The 24405-nt window shown below is 41.7% G+C and overlaps 2 protein-coding genes across 3 annotated transcripts in view; one reads left to right on the forward strand and one right to left on the reverse strand.

Moving 5' to 3' along the window:
- Positions 1–24405, reverse strand: part of LOC309480930 (uncharacterized protein) — a 232148-nt gene that overhangs the window by 174878 nt on the left and 32865 nt on the right. The gene's annotated exons all lie outside the window — the stretch shown is intronic.
- On the forward strand, positions 1820–21470 carry LOC309480918 (cytochrome P450 2J4-like). 2 transcript variants are annotated; one of them, XM_082145646.1, is made up of 11 exons: positions 1820–1898; positions 12348–12397; positions 13212–13414; positions 13486–13648; positions 14400–14549; positions 14679–14839; positions 16955–17131; positions 17335–17473; positions 17557–17744; positions 19108–19249; positions 20337–21470. In XM_082145646.1, the coding sequence occupies exons 3-11, from the start codon at positions 13217–13219 to the stop codon at positions 20510–20512; spliced, it is 1494 nt and encodes a 497-aa protein (XP_082001772.1). In that variant the 5' UTR covers positions 1820–1898; positions 12348–12397; positions 13212–13216; the 3' UTR covers positions 20513–21470. The 2 variants fall into 2 exon arrangements, with proteins under 2 accessions (XP_082001772.1, XP_082001773.1); XM_082145647.1 differs by lacking the exon at positions 1820–1898 and adding an exon at positions 12205–12222.

A 24405-nucleotide genomic window follows, 5' to 3' on the forward strand; every position in this document is an offset into this window, starting at 1 on the left:
AATATGGATATTTTTCTTACACGAACGCATCGCTTCACTTCAGAAGGCCTTTATTAACCCCTCAGAGCCGTGTGGAGCACTTTAATCATGAATAGATGCACTTTTATGATGGATGGATGCTTTTTTTTATGGACTTCAAAACATAAACGGCCATTCACTGCCATTATGACGCTTGGAAGAGCCAGGACATTTTTTAATATAGCCTAACTCCGATTGTGTTCGTCTGAAAGAAGAATGTCTTATACACCTAGGATGGTTTGAGGGTGAGTAAATCACAGGGTAAATTTTATCTTTGGGTGAACTATGTGTGTTTGTCCTTCAAGTTTCAAGTTCTCAATGAAATGAGATATGCTGATTATACAGTATTACCACCAGTTCAGTTCATTTTTACATGAATATGATATGCATTGTGGAATAAAATGGTTATTCTTTTCAGCATCTGCTTCTGTGATTTGCTCAGGAATTTAATGATACAGAATAATATTCAAAACATTGCAATAATAGGAACAATGACAACATTTTCTAAATTTTTATCAAAATGTCATTCAGAGTAACAAACCATGGTCATTCGGTGTAACAGATATATTTATGTAAAAATTAAACAATATACTTTTTCTGAGCTGTACTCATTAAAATATGTAAAACAATATGTGCTCCTACTCAATTTTATTAGATTTTAATTGATTTTCAATTCCTTACAAAAACCTCTTGCTGACAAATGGGTAAAACCTAATGGTTTAAAGGATATTGGCGAAGTGTAAAGATTTAAAATTACAAATAATTATTATTTGGGAGCTGCACTGTGATCTTTAAATAGAATCCTATAATATGTTATCAAATTAGAGTTTTTCTAAAAATGTCTGATAAGATTTTTTTGCAATAAAAATATTGTTACACTGAATTACATTTTAGTGGGTGTCTTCAGTAAAATCACAGTAAAAATGTATGGTGGTAATTATTTTTTGCTCAGAAAAATATAAAGTTTAGCAGGACATATTCTAATGTATGTGAAAAAGAATAAATTTAAAGCAGTTTTACACTTTTATTTTTTTTGATGCTTGAAACCCCCTTTTCGTCTTTGACCCAGATACAGATTTGACTCACTTCTGCAGCCAGCCCAAGCGGCCAGTCAATGAATTGCAGTTTAACTTACTTCCGTGTTGGTTTCAAGAGAGAGACGGGGAGGTTGCCGCTTGTATAAGCGGAATAATTGACTTCAGGCCGTTGAATTATTAGAAAAATAATGCACACCCGAGGTGTAACGGTCACTCCGCTTCGCGTCTATTATGCTTACAATTTAGAATAACTGTTTTCTATTTGAATAGATTTTAAAATGTAATTTATTCCTGTGATCAAAGCTGAATTTTCAGCATCATTACTCCAGTCTTCAGTGTCACATGATCCTTCAGAAATCATTCATCATAATATGAATGATTTGATGCTCAAGATACATTTAGCTTAATATTTAGTTCTCTTTAACCCCAGACCAACCTATTACATACTTTTGTTAAATATCCTGTAGATTTGATAATTTACAGTTGGTCTTTCTCCATCATGTGCTGAAAAACAAGACTCTGTTTATGATGTGAATCTAGGACACCTGCTGGTGCTCATGGAGAGAACGATCACATGTGCGATATTTTCTAATTTTAGTCATTCTGAACCCCCTGCCCCCTCTCTTTGAAAATTCCTTGGATTCCCCTGAAACCACAACCTTTCCACTATCACTATGTGGTCAGCAATCCGCCAAAAGCAGTGTTTTTAGTGCGTCATAAGACATGGAGCTCGGTTTTGTAGGTCCATAAATGTCTGAAGCAACCACCAAGAGACACACACTGACCGCTTTCTCATTGGCTCATCTCATCTTCAGCCAGCAGCCACTGCTCAAAGCACTCAAGGTAAAATTACATTTTTGCCTATGTTTATATATGGTGAATATGATTTCGGTGAACGTAATTTCACCAAGTAAAACGTGTTCCTGGATCACCCTCCTTGTTAATCCTGGAACAACATTCCAATTAACCAATCAGACTTGGAGGGATATTTACTGTTAATGTCAAGTTTAGGCTTACAACTAGGGTTAGGTGCTTCTACATTAGTGTTATTCATCCATCAATTCCCTCTGATTTTAGGGATAAGTTATGGATCGTTTAGTGGTAGGGACTGGGTTAGGACTATGTTTTTGGACAAGAATACTGGTCCAGGATCAGCAGAAGATGTCGATCCAGGCACACGTCTTACTTAGCATAATCACGGCTACTGACCACGGTGGGCCCGGTGTCTGCATGGGTTTCCTCCGGGTGCTCTGGTTTTCCTGCACAATCCAAAAACATGCAGTATAGGTGAAGTGGAGATGCTAAATTGTCTGTGTGTGTGCGTGTGTGTGTGTGTGTGTGTGTGTGAGAGAGAGAGAGAGAGAGAGAGAGAGAGAGGGAGAGAGAAAATGAATATGAATTGGGGAAAGACCTGGCAACCTACCCCGAAAAAAAAAAAATATAGATATAGTTATTTCTGCTATTTGAGTAGTTGTATATGTTAGTAGGCTACTACTAACATATACAAGTAAGTATGATGATGGTAAAAAAAAAAAAAAAGGGTTTGTAAAGGGGAATCATTTAGGTCCTACAACCTTTGTACTATGTGCTGTCTCCCATCTGTTTTCCATATTTGAGTTCAAAGAACTTATGGGTCAACAGGGGCGGGTCTACGTGGTGGCCAGGGGGGGCACCGGCCCCCCCTGAAATTCGATTGGCCACCCCAGGTGCCCCCCCTATAAGATGTCTTGTGATTGGTTCATTTTACGACCAATCAGTTTTATAGACTCTACTGAAGTTTACTTCAAAGAAGTGCAGCGCCAGATAAACAACGGTCGTCGCAGACTTGGACTTTTACTTTATCAATCAAGAGTGGGAAGTCAAGACACCAAACAAAGAGCTGCCAGTCACCACCGAAACAGAAGTTTTAGTTCCAGCTGTTTTAGTTGAGGTCTGCCTTTTTCGACTGTTTTCCTCTTCAGTGCTGCCAACTCTCACGCATTCACCGTGAGACACGCAATTTTCATACTCTCTCACGCCACACATCCATTTTCTCACGCACAGAAAAATCGCGAAGCAAAGAGGACACGGAGACCGACAGACTAGACAGAGCAGGTTACTTATGATATACAAAAATCTCAGCTCAGATTCTGTCAATTTTATTACGAAATTCAAACAATAAATTCCGTTTTGGCGCTTGTAAATGCTACGTGACAGATAGTAATAGCTAATAGTAAAAAAACATGAATGAACACTGAAAGATACAGTACAACTTACCGAAATGTATATTCCTCATACATAATATCGATCAATCAGTGTTTTTCATCAGCGTGAAGAGGTCAATAACATAGCAGAACAATTGTCACATTTACCTCAGGAAAGCCATTTAATGAACATAATATAGGCTATAGCACATAGTTGGCAAGAAAAAAAAAATAGCTATAGAGTATTTAGCTAAATATGTGTTCTATATTACATATTTATTATATTTTTACTTATATCATTAAAGTTATTATAATAATAAAAAAACGCATTATATTTAATTTGAGTTATTTTTAACCTTAAATAATAGCCTACTACCAGCTGATAGGGCAGTATGTTTACAGCATTAGGTGAGTCGTTTTTTTCTTGAGGAAAAATAACGCCTATCTTGTGTAGCCTACCTAATATTTATCCAAATAAGTCAATATTAAATCAAATCACAATAATTGAATTGAATTGAAATAATAAAAAAGCGTAGCTTACCAGAAATTGTATCATGTAAACATTGTAACATGTTGTCACTAAACCTAATAAAATTCAGTTTAGTTACTAAAATGTTAGTGACAATGTTAGTAAAATGTTTTTTTTATAAAACATTTTATAAAACATTATGTGTTGTTTTCTTTTGAACTGTTACAGTGCTAAAACTTTAACTCTGTGTTACTCAGCTTTTTTGTAATTTAATCTGAAAGAAATGTTGAATGAAACACTATGATGTTTTGACCAAACCATTTGAATTATTACAGTGGGGGGAATTTTTTATTTATTAATTTATTATTATTTGAAAGAGATTGTGAATAAAACTACTGTATATTGTAATGGCCAAACTACTTATTAAAAGAAAATAATTGACATCGTTTCTGCTTCTGGGAATTTAAAATTGCTCATTATTAAAAATTGTTTTTATTTGATAAACTTGTTAGTTTTATGAAAACACAAAAAATAATAAACACTGGCTCTCAAATTTAACTTAATGGATATATACAGGGATGACAAAAAACTAAATTAATCAAAATGTGCTTTATTACTACATTTGTTTACAAGTAACTTTATTCAAGTTAAAAAAAAAAAAAAATCAATAGGATTTACGTAATATACTGTAGAATTTAGCTCTTTTTTTTGGTCACTGGCGGCCACCCCGTTTGGAGGCAGTGCCCCAGCATGGCCCCCCCACTGAAAATGCTCTAGACACGCCCCTGTGGGTCAATACACTAATTACACACATTGTATATCAATTAAGACAAAAAGATTATGGAAGATAACACAAAGTAGATCAGAGCCCACACACATACATCAGAACTATAACAGTCAGCTGCTTAACCCAATGGACCAGTCTTAACAGTTAACAAACTGTTTTAAACTTTTTTTGAGATGTGCATTTACTAAGTGATAATAATGTAGATGAAGCGTCCGATTCTTATTCTCGAACGGGTTTGCTGCTGCTTTGGTTATCTCAAATGAACGTGACAAACCTTGTGTAACATCTATTGGCAGATGCCGTAAATTCACACTCTGATTGCTTTATAGTGCCGTTATCTAAAGATACTGCTGATATACTTATTACGTATGTTTGTTTATTTTGAATGGATCAAATCCAGAGAGGAAAGTGACGCTCATTAAATAACTATGTATAAAGGTATAGACATAATAAGCATAGGCTCCAGCCTACACCTTTTTCGGTTATTATGTTTTTTGTTTTTGTTTTCTTTACTTTGGAAAATTATGTTTGAGGACCGAAATACATTTTTGTTGTTGTTGTATATTGTAGGGGCAGATACAAGCTCACACATCACTGATCTACTGACATAATTCACACATCACCCGACACGCATGCATATTTGACACGTCCCCTTTAAGATGGAGTTCATGATAGTTTGGGGGCCTGGTAGATGCGTGTTCTCTTACGAGAGGTACTCTCGTACTGCGTAATATCTTACGCTAGGGGAAATCTCTTTTCCGCGAGATACTGAAGCCAAAAAATTATCCTTAATTTTGAAATAATGTAAAACGCGTTGCGGCAGCATGCAGACATAGGCGAGACAGCTCGCGCGCCTATTGGCTGCCCTGCGGCAACTGCAGCAGCCTATCGATAAGGCCCTATCGTGACGTCATCACCAATGGGGGCGCTTCGCGCCCCATACGTCACGTCCCGCCGAAACGGGCGTGGCCTGGGGCTATAAATATAGCATCGAAAGGCTAGCTTACCGATTTTTCATCTCTTCAGCGGAGCTCACGCATCGCTGGATCCAGAGAGAAGAAGCCGCGCCGTGGAAACAGCATTTCAGCGGGACGAGTTCGGTACCTGGAGTCGCTGGCCGCGCCGCCTTCAACCACCGTTCCTGCTACGCTATCCGGCGTTATATCCTTTCATTGCATTGTGTGTGTTCGCCGCCGCGACTCACACTCCCTTTCTAAAAGAGCAGAGCGTCTTTTTCAAGATGTCTCGTCCATCCTGTGGCTCGTGCCGAGCCCCACTCAGCGACGGGGACCGCCATGTCATCTGCGTTTCCTGCCTGGGTGAAGGACATGCGGCTCTAGCGCTCGCTGACGGCGGATGCCCTCACTGCGAGCTTATGCCTATGGCGACTCTGAGGACTCGCATGGCAACTTTCCACGAGCCTGCACCCCCCGCTTCGACGCCGCGCCGTAAAAAGCGCCGTGCTCAGCGGATCCCTGAGCCTCCCACCGAGAAAAGCTCGCCGGTGCGCCTGCCAGCTTCGCCGTCTGCTTCTCTCGAGTCTCTCACTCCCGGACAGTGGCCGCCGCTGGCCGCCGCTTCCGCCGGAGATGACAAGGAAGAAGCGGCAGTTTTCGAGGAGGACAACTGCTCTATCCTGGCTTCGGACAGCGAGGATTGGGCGAGCTCTGTGGACCTCGCCCCTTCTTCTGCCCGCGAGTCGTCAGGAAAACGGGCCAGCATTGAAGCTGAGCTGATGCGTCTGCTCACACAGGCCACAGAGAGCCTCGGCCTCGAGTGGTCCGCGCCCGCCGAGCCTACACGCAACCGTCTGGACGGCTGTTTTCTGCAAGGGGACCGCGTTTCCACGCCCTCAAGACCCGCCCCGTTTCTTCCTGAGCTTCATGAAGAACTGGCAAAGTCTTGGAGCGCCCCTTTTTCAGCCAGGCTACGTTCCTCTGCTTCGGCGGCATTCTCCGTGGTGGACGGTGCCAAAGACAGAGGATACCTCGCTCTCCCTCTAGTGGAGGAGGCGGTAGCAGCCCATCTTTGCCCGCCCTCTGCTGGACGGCGGACTAAGACGGCGCTACCTTCAAAAGCCTGCCGCGCTACTTCCACCCTGCACAGTCGCGCTTACACCGCCGCTGGGCAGGCTGCATCAGCGCTACACACTATGGCCACTCTCCAGATCTTCCAAGCTAACCTTCTCCGAAAGCTGGACGAGGAAGGCACGGAAGCAATCAACGTGGCGGATTTAAGGAGCGCTACGGACCTCGCACTCCGCGCTACGAAATCCGCTGCACAGGCCATAGGGCGGAACATGGCCTCTCTCACCGTTGCTGAGAGACACCTCTGGCTGACGCTTTCAGAAATGCCGGACTCGGAGCGCTCTGTGTTCCTCGACGCCCCCGTTTCTGCTACTGGCCTCTTTGGATCGTCCGTCAAAGATTTCGCGGACAGATTCGCTGAGGTACAAAAGACGTCGCAGGCCATGAAGCACTTTTTGCCAAAGCGCTCTAGCTCCGCATCAGGCCGCTCTAAACAGCCGTCTGCTCGCAGCTCGCAGCCACCGCCCCCCGCCGCCGCTTCACAGCGTCGACAGGCCCGGGACCAGAGACCACGCTCTCGCTCTGCCGGCCGCCGCCCCCCACAGCGTGGGACTCGGCCGAAGGTTGAGATGAAGCCCGAGGCCTCAAAGTCTTCCTAGCCAGCTTAGGAAAACGACGGTGTTCAAGCCCCGCTGCGGCCGGGTTTCCACCAAAACTTCCCGCTCGTCCAGTTCCATTACATGCGACTGTTCCAGTGTACTCTGCAGTAAACAAGTCGGTTGCATTACCCGCTTGCCTGTACACAAACGCCGTTTTCACGGCGACCCAGATAAATCCTGTAAAGAGCGTATTTTCTGGTATTCCGGCCACGGCCGACGGTGTTATGAGTGTAGTAAAAATGCCCACTGCCCAGTGCCCATTCCTACACACAGACACAGCCCGCCCCACAGGGCTCGCGCACATAAAATCGACTCATGTCGATTGCGCACAGAATGTAGTGAACGTGCCCACGTCCCAGTGCCCACAAACACTACACGCTGCATGTCTCTTGGTTTCTGTAAAAACGAAACCAACACACATACAACCGACTCAGGTCGATGGTGTTTTCAGTGCAAATGTGCCCGCTGTCCTGCGCCCACATTCACTCACAGACATGACGAATCCCTCGGTTTCCCCCACGCTCGCCGTCTCTCAGCTACCTGCCGTGAGAGAGCCGAGCGCGGGCGAACCGCCCGCTGTGATCAAAACACTCCCCGCCTCGAGCGCTGCAAATGCGGTGTCTATAATACAGCATACCGAAGCTCCCCGGTCGCCACTATGTCACGACCAGAGCTCCAATCTCATTCAACCCTTAGCTATGCACGCACATGCGTGGGCAAAGCTTCCCGGTGTATCAGAATGGGTGCTGAACATTATAAAAAGAGGCTATTCGCTACAGTTCGCTCGACGTCCCCGCCGTTGTGCGGTGCGAGTCGAAACCACGGTAGAAAAGGAAGTAGCAAGTGTACTTCGTACCGAAATTGCGAAGCTGTTGAGCAAAGGGGCAATAGAGCCTTTATCTCAAGCTCAGAGCGAAGGGGGGCTATACAGCAGATATTTTCTGGTTCCGAAAAAAGACGGGGGTCTCAGACCCATTCTAGATCTAAGACAACTGAACGTAGCGCTTTCAAAACGCAGGTTCAGAATGCTCACAACCAAGAAAATCCTCGCGCAAATTCGCCACGGGGACTGGTTTGTGTCAATAGATCTGAAAGACGCGTATTTCCAAATACAAATAGCGTCACGTCACAGGCAATTTTTGAGATTCGCCTTCGAGGGCCAGGCTTATCAATACACAGTCCTACCGTTTGGCCTGTCCCTAGCACCCCGTACATTCACGAAGTGCATGGACGCAGCCCTCGCTCCCCTGAAACTTCGGGGAATGCGAGTTTTGAACTACTTGGACGATTGGCTGGTTCTAGCTCAGTCACATACGGAGCTCATAGAACACAGAACCATTTTACTCGAACATCTCGAGAATCTGGGTCTCAAAGTCAACTGGGCGAAAAGTTCACTGTCTCCCAGTCAGAGAATATCTTTCCTGGGCACAGAACTGGACTCGCTGTCAATGACAGCTCAAATATCGCTACAGCGCAGATTGACTATTCAGCGCATGACAGAAACCTTCCGCCGCGGCACTATAGTCCCGCTAAAGAAGTTTCAAAGGATGCTCGGTCTCATGGCAGCAGCATCCACAGTTCTCCAGCTGGGTCTGCTTCGCATGCGCCCACTGCAGTTCTGGCTACAAGCGCAAGTACCGCGTCGAGCATGGACTTCAGGTCTCTTTCGTCTCAAGGTCGATCAGGAATGCGTCTCAGCACTGATACCCTGGAGAGCGACCGACTGGTACCAGTCAGGTGTAAGCCTGGGGACTTCCTCGAGTGTGAAGGTGGTGTCCACGGACGCCTCCACCTCGGGATGGGGAGCACTGCTCGAGGGCAGACCGTTTTTTGGCCAGTGGTCAGAACGGGAAAAGCTTCTGCACATAAACTGCCTGGAAATGATGGCAGTCGACAACGCGCTGAGGCGCTTTCGTCCCCAAATAGCAGGACACCACGTCTTGGTCCGCTCGGACAACATGTCAGTGGTAGCCTACATAAATCGCCAGGGAGGCATCACATCCCGAAACCTATACAGGTTAGCGAAACGCCTCCTGGTATGGGCTCAGCACAATTTGCGCTCGCTCAGAGCAGCGCATGTGCCTGGCCACCTGAATGTGGGACCAGACAGACTGTCCAGGAACAATGTTCCAGCAGGAGAATGGTCACTGCATCCGCAGACAGTCCAACTGCTGTGGCAGACATTCGGCAGAGCAAAGATAGACCTGTTTGCGTCTCAAGAAAACGCTCACTGCCCGGAATTTTTCTCAAAGAGCAGGGATGCGCTGGCCCACGTCTGGCCCCGCTGCCCGCTCTATGCCTTTCCCCCCATCACGCTCCTACCTCAGGTATTAGAGCGGATCAGGGAAAGCAGATGCTCAGTGTTACTGGTTGCTCCGTTCTGGAAGAACCAGGCTTGGTTCCCAGTTCTTATGCAGCTGACGAGCACTGCCCCATGGCCAATACCAGTGAGGAGGGACCTCCTCTCTCAAGCCAGGGGCTCGATCTGGCATCCTCGCCCGGAGCTTTGGTCCCTACATGCGTGGGCCATCAACGGGTACCCTCTGATATCCCAGAGGGAGTGTTAAACACGATCATGCAGGCTAGAGCTCCCTCTACGAGACGGCTCTATTCCTCAAAATGGTCAGTGTTCTCCAGCTGGTGCACAGCACGCGGCTTTTCACCCCTGGACTGTGGAGTGACGGAGGTTCTCTCCTTCCTACAAGAGCTACTGGATGAAGGCAGAGCCCCATCCACGCTCAAAGTCTATGTGGCGGCTATAGCAGCGTTTTCCAAACCAACGCTTGGTCAGTCACTAGGAAGGAACGATCTGGTCATTCGGTTCCTTAGAGGAGCTAAGAGGTTAAATCCTCCCAGACCTCCCTCAGTCCCCATATGGGACCTTTCTACGGTCTTGGAGGCCATGAAGGGTGCCCCATTTGAGCCTATCCAGTCAGTAGATATCAAACACTTGTCTTTCAAAACGGTGTTTCTTCTGGCTCTCGCTTCAGTGAAGCGCATAGGGGACTTACAAGCGCTCTCAGTGAGCGCGACGTGTATGGAGTTTGGGCCAAATGACTCGAAAGTCATACTCAAACCAAGGCACGGGTACGTCCCTAAATCCCTCAATACACCGTTCAGGGCCCAGGTAATTTCCCTGTCTGCCCTGCCGGTCTCCAACGAGGAGAAGGACGCCAGCTTCCTTTGCCCAGTCAGGGCGCTAAGGGCTTATGTGTCCCGCACGTCTGTTTTCAGACAGACGGAGCAGCTCTTTGTTTCACTCTACGGACGTTCTAAGGGACTCGCCGTTTCGAAACAGAGCCTATCCAGATGGATAGTCGATGCTATAGCGCTGGCTTACACCTCTAAGGGCTTGCAGTGCCCATTGGGTGTCAGAGCGCACTCCACGAGAGGCGTGGCCTCGTCGTGGGCTTGGTCTAGTGGGATTGCCTTGCAAGATATCTGTATGGCGGCAGGCTGGGCCTCCCCGTCTACATTTATAAGGTTTTATAACCTAGAGGTTCCCGCTCTGCAAGCTAAGCTGCTTTCAGTCTAGAAATCGGTACTGTCTGCCCCGAGTACGTCCGGCCCAGAATACCAAAATAGCGCGAGCAACGCTCGTTTAGATCGCGCAGCTCTATGGGCAATGTGTAAGACCCACTATATTCATCAGTCCAGGCCGGGGTCGCCCTGACTGAGTAAATACCATCACTATAACTGTTCTTATAGGATGCTGCATTACAGGAATGATGCTATTCTAGCCACTCTTCCTGGGCTCTCTGTGAGTCACTTATGATCATGTACTACATGAGCCCGGGCACCTGCCCTTGGGACTTTGGTGCTGGATCATAGCATGCACGGCGTTTTACACTGTTTCCCCTAGCGTAAGATATTACGCAGTACGAGAGTACCTCTCGTAAGAGAACGTACTCGGTTACTAACGTAACCTCGGTTCTCTCTAGAGAGGAAACGAGTACTGCGTATCTTGCCGTGCCTGCGCACGCTCCGGTTCGCTCCGGCGATGAAAAACCGGTAAGCTAGCCTTTCGATGCTATATTTATAGCCCCAGGCCACGCCCGTTTCGGCGGGACGTGACGTATGGGGCGCGAAGCGCCCCCATTGGTGATGACGTCACGATAGGGCCTTATCGATAGGCTGCTGCAGTTGCCGCAGGGCAGCCAATAGGCGCGCGAGCTGTCTCGCCTATGTCTGCATGCTGCCGCAACGCGTTTTACATTATTTCAAAATTAAGGATAATTTTTTGGCTTCAGTATCTCGCGGAAAAGAGATTTCCCCTAGCGTAAGATATTACGCAGTACTCGTTTCCTCTCTAGAGAGAACCGAGGTTACGTTAGTAACCGAGTACGTTTTCAGACGCATAAGTTTAATAAAAAACACAACTGTTGTTCTTCTCACACTGCAATCCTGCCTCGGTGTATTTTTGATTAGCTCAAAAAGCTACAATATCAAGTTTTGCTATATAATATGATGCCCACCAAGCGATAACCTGCGGTTTACTTTGAACTTTGTACGGACTATTTTCCTCACGCTGTCCCTGATGTAAGAGATGCATGTTCGAGCACTGCACACGTTATATAACATTAAGTTGACGAGATAACAGAAGAATACAAAAGACAATAAAGATAAGAGTCAAATGGTCAGGACCTGTATCTGCATCAGTTAGTAGCATGGTGACTATTTAGACCAGTTTTTGTATAAAAAAAATAAAATAATAATAGTCATCATTATTTTATTTTATTTTATTTTTTGTATGTATGTATTTACAATTGCCATATGTAAATATATGTAAATTCCACGGGAAACTTTCGAGCATTCTAATATAGTTACGAACTATAATAGAACTGTTTTTGACGTCAGGTAACCTGAAAACGCGGTTAAAATGTAACTTACTCTCTAAAAAAAGATCTAAAATATGTTTTATGGTTCTCACCTTTATTTATTTATTCATTCATTCGTTTATTTTAAACGAGACAAGGAGGTATGAATAATGCAACGACGCCTCTGACGTCAAAGATCACCTGTTGAATACTAAAACTAATCAAGTTACCAAAGTGAATCAGGGCTTGAATGTGTGTGAGATGTGTTGAGAAGTTTCGGTATGAACGTCGTTAGGCAGGCTGAGGCTACACTGACACTGCAGAGCATTACATTGTTGTGTTTTTTTTAGGTTTATTGATGAAAGTTGGAAAACAAATTAGGACACGCTGTAATCTCTCGGTAAGTAACGTTACAACCTTGTTCCCTTCAGCCGCAATTCTTTAGTTTGCAGTAGTATATTGTGCAGTGTAACACTACAACTTTTGTGAGTGTGCCTAGTAGCAAATGATGAACTTCACTATGTGAACCTGAGGAGAATTGATTAGCGTACGTCTTCTAAAAATCACTTAAAGTGATAGTTCGCTCAAAAAATTAAAAAAATTATTACTCACCCTCATGTTGTTAAAAGACTTTCGTTCATCTTCAGAACACAAATGAAGATATTTTTTGATGAAGTCTGAGCTTTCTGTCCCTCAGTTGACAGACAGCTTCCAGTTTTAACACAAGTGATGTGAGAGTTGATGAATGTTTATGTGAATAAAATGTAATCTATTCATCATATTAGCGATCGAGTCTCTTCAGAATATTTGGACTAAACCACTCAATTCATGGATTAGTTTTACGATCTCTTTATTAACTTTTTGAAGCATCAAAGTAGTTAGCTGTCAACAATGGAGAGACAGAAAGCTCTCAGATTTCAACAAAAGATCTTCATTTGTGTTCTGGAGATGAACGAAAGTCTTACGGGTTTGGAACGACATGAAGTAACAGAGTTTTGGGGTGAACTATCCCTTTAAACACCGGTTTGACCAATCATTGATGGTTTTGAGAAAAGCACCTGCAGCATTTTGAGCGCAGACAGAAATTTGCTTTGATATTTTATATGTAATTCTACGATTTTCATACATTTATTGTGACCTACGTGGTCTTACAGTTGAAGAATAGGCTGCTTATAAAGACCATTAATGTGTGCAAAATCTCTCTGGTCTCTCAGTAAGCATGGCGTCAGTGTTGTCACAGCTGGTGGGTCAGTGGATGGATGTTCAGGGACTCCTGATATTTCTGTGTGTTCTGCTGTTTGTGAAACACCTGCGAGATGTTCAGTCAAAGAACATGCCGCCAGGACCCTTCCCTCTGCCCTTGTTTGGAAACGTAATGAGTATAGGCTTTAGTGATCCAATGGAGATTTTTCCGAAGGTATGTCTTTTCTCAGATGCATATGTTTATTAAATGAGTTGTGTACATTTACAAGTTGACATGTTGATCAGATTGCTGAGAGGTATGGAGATGTGAGCACATTTTATCTGGGAAACAAACCTTGCATACTGCTCACTGGATACGAGACTTTCAAAGAGGCATTTGTGGAACAGGCGGACATCTTCACAGACCGGCCGTACTTCCCTGTGAATGACAGAATCTGTAAAGGGAAAGGTAAAAACAGCTAAAAGAACACCTTATACTTCACTATGAGTGACACCATTTACACGTTAAAATGTTCAAAAACATTGAGTCTGTTATCAATCATAAACTGCTCACCAATTCATATTTTTGTGGAACGTCAGGAAACATCTTGTAATTCGCCTTTTATTCAAGGCTATGGACTTTCAGACACAACAAATTTGTTTGTTTTTGCTGATACTGAACTGAAATGTTACAGTGTTGTTGTGCGCGATATCAATATTTTGCTATCATTTTCAGTCAGTGCACCAGAACTGTTGTATAATTGGTAAAATTACCTTATGCAGAGGCTACAATATAGCTTTGTCACTGAAAATATGCAGAATTGTTCATGACATTCTGTAGATCGTTACAGTGATAAACGTGACATTTAATTTTCCTGTCTCTCTTGAAATAAGGAAGTTCATTCATTTAGTACGATGAAAACTTAGTTTCAGAATTCAAAGCTCCCGCGTGACCCTATATATGAACTATATGATGCAAAATGTTCACTCAGTAATGCATGGAAGGAAACCACATTTGTTTAAAACATGACTGCCCACATTTACATGCCAACAATTTGAAGGATCAGGTAGAGCAAAATATTAGAACCAGCAGCAAATTCACAGGCCACCATAATCAATAGCTTTTACCACTTACACTTGTAAAAATGATGTTTGCATAGCCTCAATGGAGTACACTTTAGCAATCATAGATTTTGCTCTTTTTATCTGTTTGTATGTAGGTCTGATCTTCTCCGGTGGGCACATGTGGCATCATCAGAGGCGTTTTGCTCTGGCAACACTGAAGTATTTTGGTGTGGGCAAGAAAACATTAGAAAACTCCATCCTGCAGGAGTGTCTCTTTGTCTGTAGTTCTTTTCAAACCAAGCAAGGTCAGAGCATCATTTCTGCCTGAATTCATACATCTGAACAAACTACAAGTACATACTGCTCTCTACAGGCGAAGATTTGAAAGTACGGTTTGTAGCCGTAACCATTCTTCCTCTCTTTTGCTTTCTAAGGTTTGCCATTCAACCCTCATCACATCTTGAACTATGCGGTGGGCAATATAATATGCAGCCTGGTTTTTGGCTACAAGTTTGAGTATGACAACCATCGTTTTCAGGAGCTGTTGCAGTATTCAGATGACACCTTCAAGCTTCCCATCAATGTCTGGGGCCGGGTATGAGACCAAATTTACTATATTTTACCTTTTTCTCAAAAGTGCTATTTTAAAAGCTCCTAATTTAGTTTTTAAGCCTCCTAGAATAGATTTACATGCATCTAAGTTGCCTTTGGCTTGCTCAGTTGGGGATATTTTGGGGATATTTAATTTAATTTTATCAATCAATAAATTCCTCTTGAAACAAACTTTGTTGTATTATTTTAATTTAATACTGTGAAGCTGCTTTGATACGATCTGTATTGTGAAAAGCGCTATACAAATAAACTTGACTTGACTTGACTAAGGTCAAACACACTTTATTTTCTCATACGATCCATTGCAGCATTAGCTATTTTCTCATAGTGTCTGAATCGGTTCGATAAAGGAAGGATCCAGTCTTTCTAAACCCCTCCTTTCTGAGAGCCTCCTTTGCTCTGATTGGTCAGATGACCCAGTCTGTTGTGATTGGACTACTCTGCTCTGATTGGTCAGATGGCCTAGTCTGTTGTGATTGGTCGACCACTTACAGTGTATGTCAGAAACCAAGCAGCTATAACATATCTAAATTTCAGCTCTGATCTTCCTCAGCGCTTTGATACACAGTGATACGAACAGTAACGATGCCGTTGATTTTACCGTATCAATTCCAGCGCGAGTCCTCATGCTTTGGAAGTGCAGTAAAAAGAGGATTTGCTTTCGCAGAAAACAGCGTCTTCTCAACATTTCGACACAAACCAAACTCTTCCAGTCTCCGCTACAACTACAGTGTTTGAGGGTCAAAGTAGATGTCGTTCGCCGGCAGCCAATGAAGACCATAGACTGGCATTATGCAAATTTGTTACATTGTTACTTGGGTATGAAACAGGAATTATGAGCATGAAATTACTGACAACTCGTTTCAGCAGTTCAGAATCGGTTCTCTCTTTTAGGAGACAATAACTGCATTTATATGCACTTTGATCATTGAAACTTCGCAGACCTTTTACATTCACAAACAGCTGTATTACACTCTGCATGAATGGTAATACTCTAAAAAGTATCATGGGGGCACTTTAACATCATAAATCTGGTTTCTATTTTCTGACCAATGTAACTAATTTATATATAATATATGTATATATTAAAGCTGCCGTCGGCAAATTTTTTTTGATCATATTCAGTGTAATCGACACTATAATCCGACAGAACAACATAAATAAGGTGGTTTTAGAAAAAAACCCCGAGCTTCTAACTCCACCTGGAGCGTGTTATTTGTTTTGCAAAAATCCAGCGCTCCCGCTTCATCAGGTCCAATCAGCGCAGGGCTGTGTGAGATCTGACTGTCAATCACAGGTCGTGCACACGCCACAGACCCCCCCTCACTCGCGCACGTTAATATCACATGCACACGCCACGCCTGAAGTTCGCCTGGAGATTGCATGAAGCGTGATGGCGGAGAGAAAATCTACTAACAAGCTTCCAATTCCTCGGTTATTGCTATCTATGGATAGATTAGCCAGGGCAGCCTACCTCCGAGTCCATGGTGTTGATAGATGCTGAAGAGACGGACGCGTTCACAGAAAATCAGGTACACACGCACAGTGACGCACTGACGAGCACGACCTCGATGGGAGGGTGCTCGCTGGTAGTGGGGAGGGGCATGAGAGTTGTAAACATTAAACATTTTGGCTAATCGACCCAATCTGCCAGACTTGCCGACGGCAGCTTTAAATAAATATATAATTTATTATTATTATAATATAATTTATTTATTTTTATTTATTTTCTCTCTCTTTTGTAAAATCATAGAAATGCTAAACATGGATTTTTCCCAGCCCTTTTGCTTTAGCTTTAGCAAAAGGGGACACAAATTCGGTTTGTTGTAGTTTCCATTTACCACTATAGGAGTTTACCCAACTATGATGAATGTCTAAATTGTAATTAGTGAAGACCAGGAACATGTACAGTATTTAAAAAAAATAAAGATTATTTTGATTTTATGCCGACTACAAAGCGAGATCAATGGTCGATGTTTTTTTCTTTTCTTTTCTTTTTGTTTTCTGGTCAGGTATTTTCAGTACATGCACTAAAATGTGAGATCCACTGCAAAGATTGATGAAATACTGATGACCAAATGTATTTGTCCCTCAACAGCTGTATAACACGTTTCCCGCCGTGATGTCCTTGCTGCCAGGAAAGCACCAGACTGCATTCGCCAACCTTTCCAAGCTGAAGCTCTTTTTTCAGGAGGAAATCAGGAAGCACAAAGAGGACAGAAACCCTTCCAGTCCCAGAGACTACATCGACTGTTATCTGGATGAAATTGAGAAGGTAACCGGTTTTAGCAGATCCTGGCAGAATGATTTCAGATTTAGAGTGTTTGTACACTGATAATTCATGCATTTCAAGTGAACTCAAAGGATACATTTGTGCACATCCCATATTTTTACTTTCCATTTACCTTTTGTTTTTAGAAGCGCTCTAGCCATCTCTTTTTAACCCCTCTTTCTGTTCATGGTTGAATCCTGTCCCAGTGTCAGGACAGTGAGGCAGAGTTCACAGAGGAGAACCTGATACACTGTGTGTTGGATCTGTTTGGAGCCGGAACAGAAAGCACGGCTAAATCACTCAGCTGGGCTTTACTCTACATGGCCAAGTATCCAGATGTGCAAGGTGGGCCGTCCGCTCCTATGACCTACTTGTTAGTAAAATGTGTATGTGTGTGTCCACATACTCTGCATGTTCACTTTCCATAGAGAGAGTCCAGACTGAGATCGATCAGGTGATTGGACAGACACGTCAGCCGTCGATGGAAGACAGGACACATCTGCCGTACACCTACGCTGTGATCCATGAAATTCAGAGGTTCGCAAATGTTCTTGCCTTTATTCCACCGAGAGTTGCCAGCAGAGACACCACAGTAGCTGGATGCCTCATTCCCAAGGTAAGTTAAAAAATACTGTTTGTAGCATATTTCAAAATCAAAAATAAGAATATATTATTTTTTTTTATTATTGCTTTCAATTTTATTAGCTTCTGCATTACTGTACTGTACAGGTTTTTAATTGGCACAAATTCCACGATTATGGTAGAAACGAGAATGAGTTTCTTTGAGTTAACCCTTGTGTGTCCTTAAGGAGATTTGTCTTTTAAATTTTTTTTTTATAAATATCATTTTGCCTGTGTTAAAGGGGTGGTTGATTATGATTTCACTTTTCTAATGTGTGTAATGTTGCTGTTTGAGCATAAACAACATCTGCGAAGTTACGAAGCTCAAAGTTCAAAGCAAAGGGCTTTTGCTTTTAAAGAAATAGCTTTTTAAGGACTACAACAAACGGCTGGAAGGGACTACACGACATTCCTCCCGGGTTAGTGACATCACCAACCCTAGAATTTACATAAACCCGCCCCCTGAGCACGATTTATAGATTATCTTGACAGAATATGCTAATCAATGACTAGAAGGTAACTACACATAAGCTACATAAATTCACCAACTAACCATTCAGAAATGTCATGTTGCTTCTACATGTTGTCACCATTTCTTATTGAGTCTCTCCATCATTGTCTGACTCCAGTTTGAACATAAAAGGCTAAAAGTTTTTGAAATTTTCAGTGCATGTCTGTGTGAGTGCAAGCTGTTGTAGCTCCGCCCTCTGTGCTGGGAGCAGCAGCTCATTTGCATTTAAAGGAACAGACACAAAAAAACAACTTCAAAAAGTGACAACTTTAACATGCCATATAAAAATATATTTGGGGTATTTTGAGCTAAAACTTCACATACACACTCTGGAGACATCAAATTCTTATTTTACATCTTGTGAAAAGGGCATTATACCACTCCTTAAATGCAAATTGCCAACTGCATACATTTTGGCAGAAGTGCATATTTTTATTGGAATTTTTATATTTCACCCTCATTTCCTTTCATATATCTATTTTACACTGGTAACACAAAATAGTTACACTTAGGACCTAACAATGTCCCCATTGAAACCCATTAAAACCCATTAAAACTAATGTTTAATCCCAGGGCCTTTTAGCTATAAAGTGATGCAGTCTTTATTAATAGACTGTTGGCAAGGCTCCAAAATAAAAAATGTGTACATATATTTTTGTCATGTTTTTGCTACAGACATTTTTGCCCTTTAAAGACCTCAGAGTAACTCTTTAAAATGTAGTAAAAGTACAGATTTTTAAAAAAAAACAATATATTGTTCTGATAATTTGATTCTATTTCAGTAAACAAACACTTTGTTTAATGTTTTTAATGTTCTTAGAATTTATTATGTGTTGTCCTATGACAGGGTGTGATGGTGCTGCCGATGCTGAAGCCAATCTTACTGGATAAGAATGAGTACAGCACTCCGAATGAATTCAACCCTGCACACTTTCTGGATGAAAATGGCAAATTTTTGAAGAGAGAACATTTCATCCCCTATTCAATTGGTAGGTCATAAGGAATATACAATATATAAACTATAACTAAAAGAATTATATACATGCATACATACACTACTGTTTGGGCTCAGTACAAATTTATTTTATTTTATTTTTTATTGTTTTTGAAAGAAGTCTCTTCTCACCAAGGCTGCATTTATTTGATGAAAATACAGTAAAAAAAAAAAAAAAACTATTTAAAATAACTTTTTTCTCTTGTAATATATCTTTAAAAAGTAATGTATTCCTGAGATCAAAGCTGATTTTTCAGCATCATTACTCCAGCCTTCAGTGTCACATGATCCTTCAGAAATCATTCTAATATGATGATTTGATGCTCAAGAAACATTTATCAATTTTGAAAACAGTTGTGCTGCTTAATATTTTTGTGGAAACTGTGATAAATGTTCAAGATTATTTGATTGAAAGAAAGTTCATAAGAGCAGCACTTCTTTGAAACTGGAACATTTTGTAACATCTAAGAATGCACCGATATGAACATTTTGGCCGGTACCGATAATAACCGATATATTGGCCGATAAATCTACATCCAAATTTTTATATAATTTTTGAGAGCCTGATTACAAAAACAAGTCTCACCATTAAAATATCCCAAGCGCACAATTATGATGTTCTCATTATAATTGTGTGTAGCCGATATGACAGACTTACGCTACACATGTTGCACTTTACTGTATTTTCCATTTTTTGAAGTGATTCCAATCATATTTTTTAAGCAATTCAAAACCATCATGAAGAACAGTGCACATCGGTGCCAAGTGTCTCAGCTGAAGGAAATAATCCATTATTTATCAGCTTTAATATATCGGCCAAATGTTCTTATCGGGCCGATAATGATAACATTAAAAATTAACATATGTCGGCCGATACCAATATGGTGGCCGATATATCTTTCATCCCTAGCAACATCTTTACTCTCACTTTTGATCAATTTAATGTGTCCTTGCTGAATAAAGTGTAAAAAAAAGTTACTGACCCGAAACTTTTGAATGGTAGTGTTTATAAACTAATATACACTAAAATGAGATTTTATCAAATTTACCTTAGCTTTACTGATCCAGACCTTGATTTCCAGGTAAGAGGATGTGTCCAGGTGAGCAGCTCGCTGGTATGGAGCTCTTCCTCTTCTTCACGTCTCTGATGCAGCGTTTTACCTTCCTGCCTCCTGAGGGACAAACGCTGAGTCTCAAAAGAACAGTTGCCATCGCTTCTGCTCCTGAACCTTTCCAAATTCGTGCTGTTCCTCGATAATGCGACATTATTGCAACCTAAAATAAAGAATCGCCTCATTAAAGCACATTGAAGTACAGATAACCATTTCTTTCTCTGGTAACATGTGAAATGTGATTATGAATATGTCATTTCTACTTTTTCCCCATTTTAAGTATCCTACATAGGAGAAGTGTTGGAAATCGAAGGCAGTCGACTTTGCTGCACAGTCAGAGTCAATGAATTAATCACAAAGGTTAAGCTTTTAGATTAAGCTATTTAGGGTGCAACTTTCGCTCACAAGGAATGCAAAAGTTTTGTGAGCGAACGCAAAACGCTTGTGAAAGAATGCAAATGAAACGCAATTTTTCCTCCCATCTCATTAGGGGCTCCGTAATTTTGCAATGCGGAAGAAAGGTATTTTCTGTGAACGTGCGAGACTTCTGATTCATTAGCGCTATAGGGAGATAAAGAACAATAAAGTGCAGAAAACTAAAACTATTTGTGCTACAAGCCAGTGTGTTGATAACGATAACAAGTTAAAATAACATGCCATATTGCAATATCAACCAGAATTACGGACTGTTTTGTACAGCTAAAATAACTGGAAGTGAATTATACCAGAAGCCTCTCACATTTAAATTACCAATGGCTGTACCCGCTCTTACATTAAAAATAAGGTGTATTAAAAGCATGACTTGGACTGTCTTTGGCATCACGGTTTAGGATATTTTCTCGTGAAGGGTTTGGGCCTGTGTATATTCTTGTGGTGCCATCATTTTTGTCATGACGTCATTTCCGTCTCCAGAATCATTCATCAAATGCCATTTATGACTCAGGAGATTGGTTAATAACTTTGCTCAGCTGAGAAACTGCTATTGAAATGAATCACTGTGTTCTACACCATATTGACCATGTTCCTACACAGCTGCTCTAGTTTTACATCTCTTCTTGCACTCTAAGCTTGTTTTGGATCATAAAACAACCTCCACTTAAAGTACTATTTTACATCTGTGTATTTATTTGACTTTTTATTTTTATTTTTTAACCTTATTGGAATCTAAACTAGTAATCGATAAGTATCGTAATCGATAAGCAGAATCACAATTGGTAAAATTCAAAGAATAAAAATGAGGAATATTGTGACGTGTTCATTCCCAGAAGAAAACTCAAGACTACAATGGAGGCGTTTCAGGGAGTTCAGAAACACTCACACTGATATAGAGAATAACTCCCGCTGGAGGGACTTTTTTAACTTTGCAGAGCTTTTTCATGCTCAAACAACATTACACACTGAAGAATTTCTAACACTCATTGCTGTTCTCCGTATGTTTTCCTGTCGTCTCCGGTCGTGTTCATATGTAAATAGCTTGAGATTATTTTGTCCATCAGATCGAAAGATCTGGAAAAGCCCAAACATTTACCCGCCCATAGACCCTCCTCTTGAAGAAATCAGGACAGAAGTGATTGAAAGTGGACAAAAGAGACGGATTAAAACACCAGGTGTAAACGGGTTTGTGTCTCCCTCGTCTTGTGATCCGATCGACTAAAACACATCTTAATACCAGCTGTAAACAGGGCCTTAGAGACATCAAATCAAGATATTAGTTGGTTAATTAGTCTGATTAATTTTGTAAGGTCAACTGATGTATATTTTTACTTCTTGTTAAACCTTTTCCATTATCACTGAAATGACTCACACTTTAATTTATGCAATGCTAAATACACTTATCTTAATATGGCTAGTGAAACAATCTTTTTCTCATATGTAGCACTGTAAAAATGCACTAATACTGTATTTAAAGGTGCCCTAGAATGTGAAATTGAATTTATCTTGGCATAGTTAAATAACAAGAGTTCAGTACATGGACATGACATACAGTGAGTCTCAAACACCATAGTTTTCTCTTTCTTATTTAAATCTCGTTTTTGAAAAACACCCCTGAAAAACAGGCGAATCTCCACATAACACCAACTGTGACGCAACAGTTGGGATCATTAATATGTACGCCTCCAAAAATTTGCATATGCTAGCCCGTGCTCAGTGCCAGGCGAAACTGCACAGCCGAATCATTAGAAGTTCTGCAGGTGAAGAAACAAGCAGGAGGAGGATCATAGGGAAAATGGCAGATCTATCTATAATCTATCTATCTATAATCGGATACCGCTACAGTTTAATTCGAAGTTGTTAGTTGCTCTGCCCATTTCACCGCGGACTTTTTTTCTAACCTGGAACAATATCAAGCAGCCAGGCTTCTCTCGGCGTCTCATACTGACGAAGGGGGCAATTTCAACTAACGTTATATTCCCGCAAGCGGTAAGTAGTGATTTTACTAACGGTAATTTACACTGTGTTATTTAGATCCAGCGCGATATTGTTTTTTTACTCGAGAGACATTGTGGCTTGCAAACGAGCGAACGAAGCATGGCAGTTGCTCAGTGTTTGGATGTACAAATGAACACAAACATATTTTTTAGCTCCTTCATCCGAGCCTCTGGAGAACCAGTGGGTTATGTGAATTTCTGATGTGTAATTGTTCAAATTCAGACAGATAATCTTTCTCTCAAAGTCGTTCAACACTATTTATGCATCAGTAAATCGCGTTGCAGTGATAAGATCTTCATTCACGCGATCAACAGACTGTCATCTGCTCAATGCTCACTGCAACCTTTTATGTGATGGGAATAGATCTAAATACTTAAAAAACTTCTCACAATTTATTAATCCCGATAGCTGTAATAGTAAAAACGTATAAAAGCTGTAATAGTAAAAGTTTTCCTGATAGCTCTACATTTAATGCCAGATATTTCATATGCAAGCATGTCAGCCAATCACAGCAGAGGGCGTTTACACTGAAGTCTCACAGCAGACACGCCCCTTCAAACTGAGTGTTCAAATCAAAGGATAAAATCAGGCTAGGAAATATGCCTTTTATTTCTAAATTATAACAAATTTTGATCTAAAAAACATACTAACATTATAAGGGCACACTAGGAAACATTATAAAATAATAAAATAATCCATTCTAGGGCACCTTTAAGTTTAAATAATTATATTTAATTCTAAACACTTAACCCGCCCTTTCATGAAACATTGAATTCTTCAGCTCTGAGCTGTGGACGGGGTGGAGATGAAGATGTGGATATATATACCGGGTCGCTTGTGAGAGAAAAACAACAGTGAGTTGCTTCCAGTGAGACTGAAAACACAGACACAGGTCATTATTCAAATACAATCAGGAAAAAAGACTCAACACATGTAAGTATTCAACTTAAGATAATCATGCCATTCAAAAAGCTGATTGTGTGTTTTCTTGCTATTCATCAATCTCTCCTCTCAATGGTTTCAGCTCACACTATGTCCTGTGATCAGTCAGACATCAACAACTGTTGCCAGGTGGGCCGTTTCCCAGCCGTTAAACTCCAGGCCAACTGCAGTGAAGTGAAGAGCTGCGCTGCTGTTGGCAGGAACTCTTGCAGCTGTGAGACGAGCTGTGGTCGTAAGGCTGTGGTCCTCCAGGATGACTGGAAGTGCAGTGGAGTGTGTGGACAGCAGGTGTACGGCTGCTTCAAGCCAGTTTGTCAGCACAACCCCTGCAGAGACCTGACGTCATGCCATGATCATGGAGTCCAGACGCTCATCCAGGATGAAGGCAGGAGACCATGTGGAAATGAAGTGTCCGTCTCATTCCCAGTCAATAATTGGAAGAGCGTGAGCTGCAATCCGGCTTGTGATCAACTGACAATAACTGACAGAAAGCTGTGATTATGTTGGACTGTGATGTTTCAGTCCTCGGGTTCTTCTGTCAAGAATAATGAAGCAGAAATGTATTGCAAAAGTTTAGAATTATAAAGAAATATCAAATGAAAAATAAACATTTTACGAAGAAAATGTGTGTATGGTTTATTTCTGTAATGCTACTTAAAGAGTATTT

Source organism: Leuciscus leuciscus (genome assembly GCF_965113295.1).
Source record: "Leuciscus leuciscus genome assembly, chromosome: 18".
NCBI lineage: Eukaryota > Metazoa > Chordata > Actinopteri > Cypriniformes > Leuciscidae > Leuciscus > Leuciscus leuciscus.

Coding starts and splice junctions, on each gene's coding strand:
- LOC309480918 (XM_082145646.1), top strand. CDS start 13,217: ATGGCGTCAGTGTTGTCACAGCTGGTGGGTCAGTGGATGGATGTTCAG. Junction 17,132..17,334: donor ATCTGGATGAAATTGAGAAG/GTAACCGGTTTT, acceptor ATCCTGTCCCAG/TGTCAGGACAGTGAGGCAGA. Junction 17,474..17,556: donor CAAGTATCCAGATGTGCAAG/GTGGGCCGTCCG, acceptor CACTTTCCATAG/AGAGAGTCCAGACTGAGATC.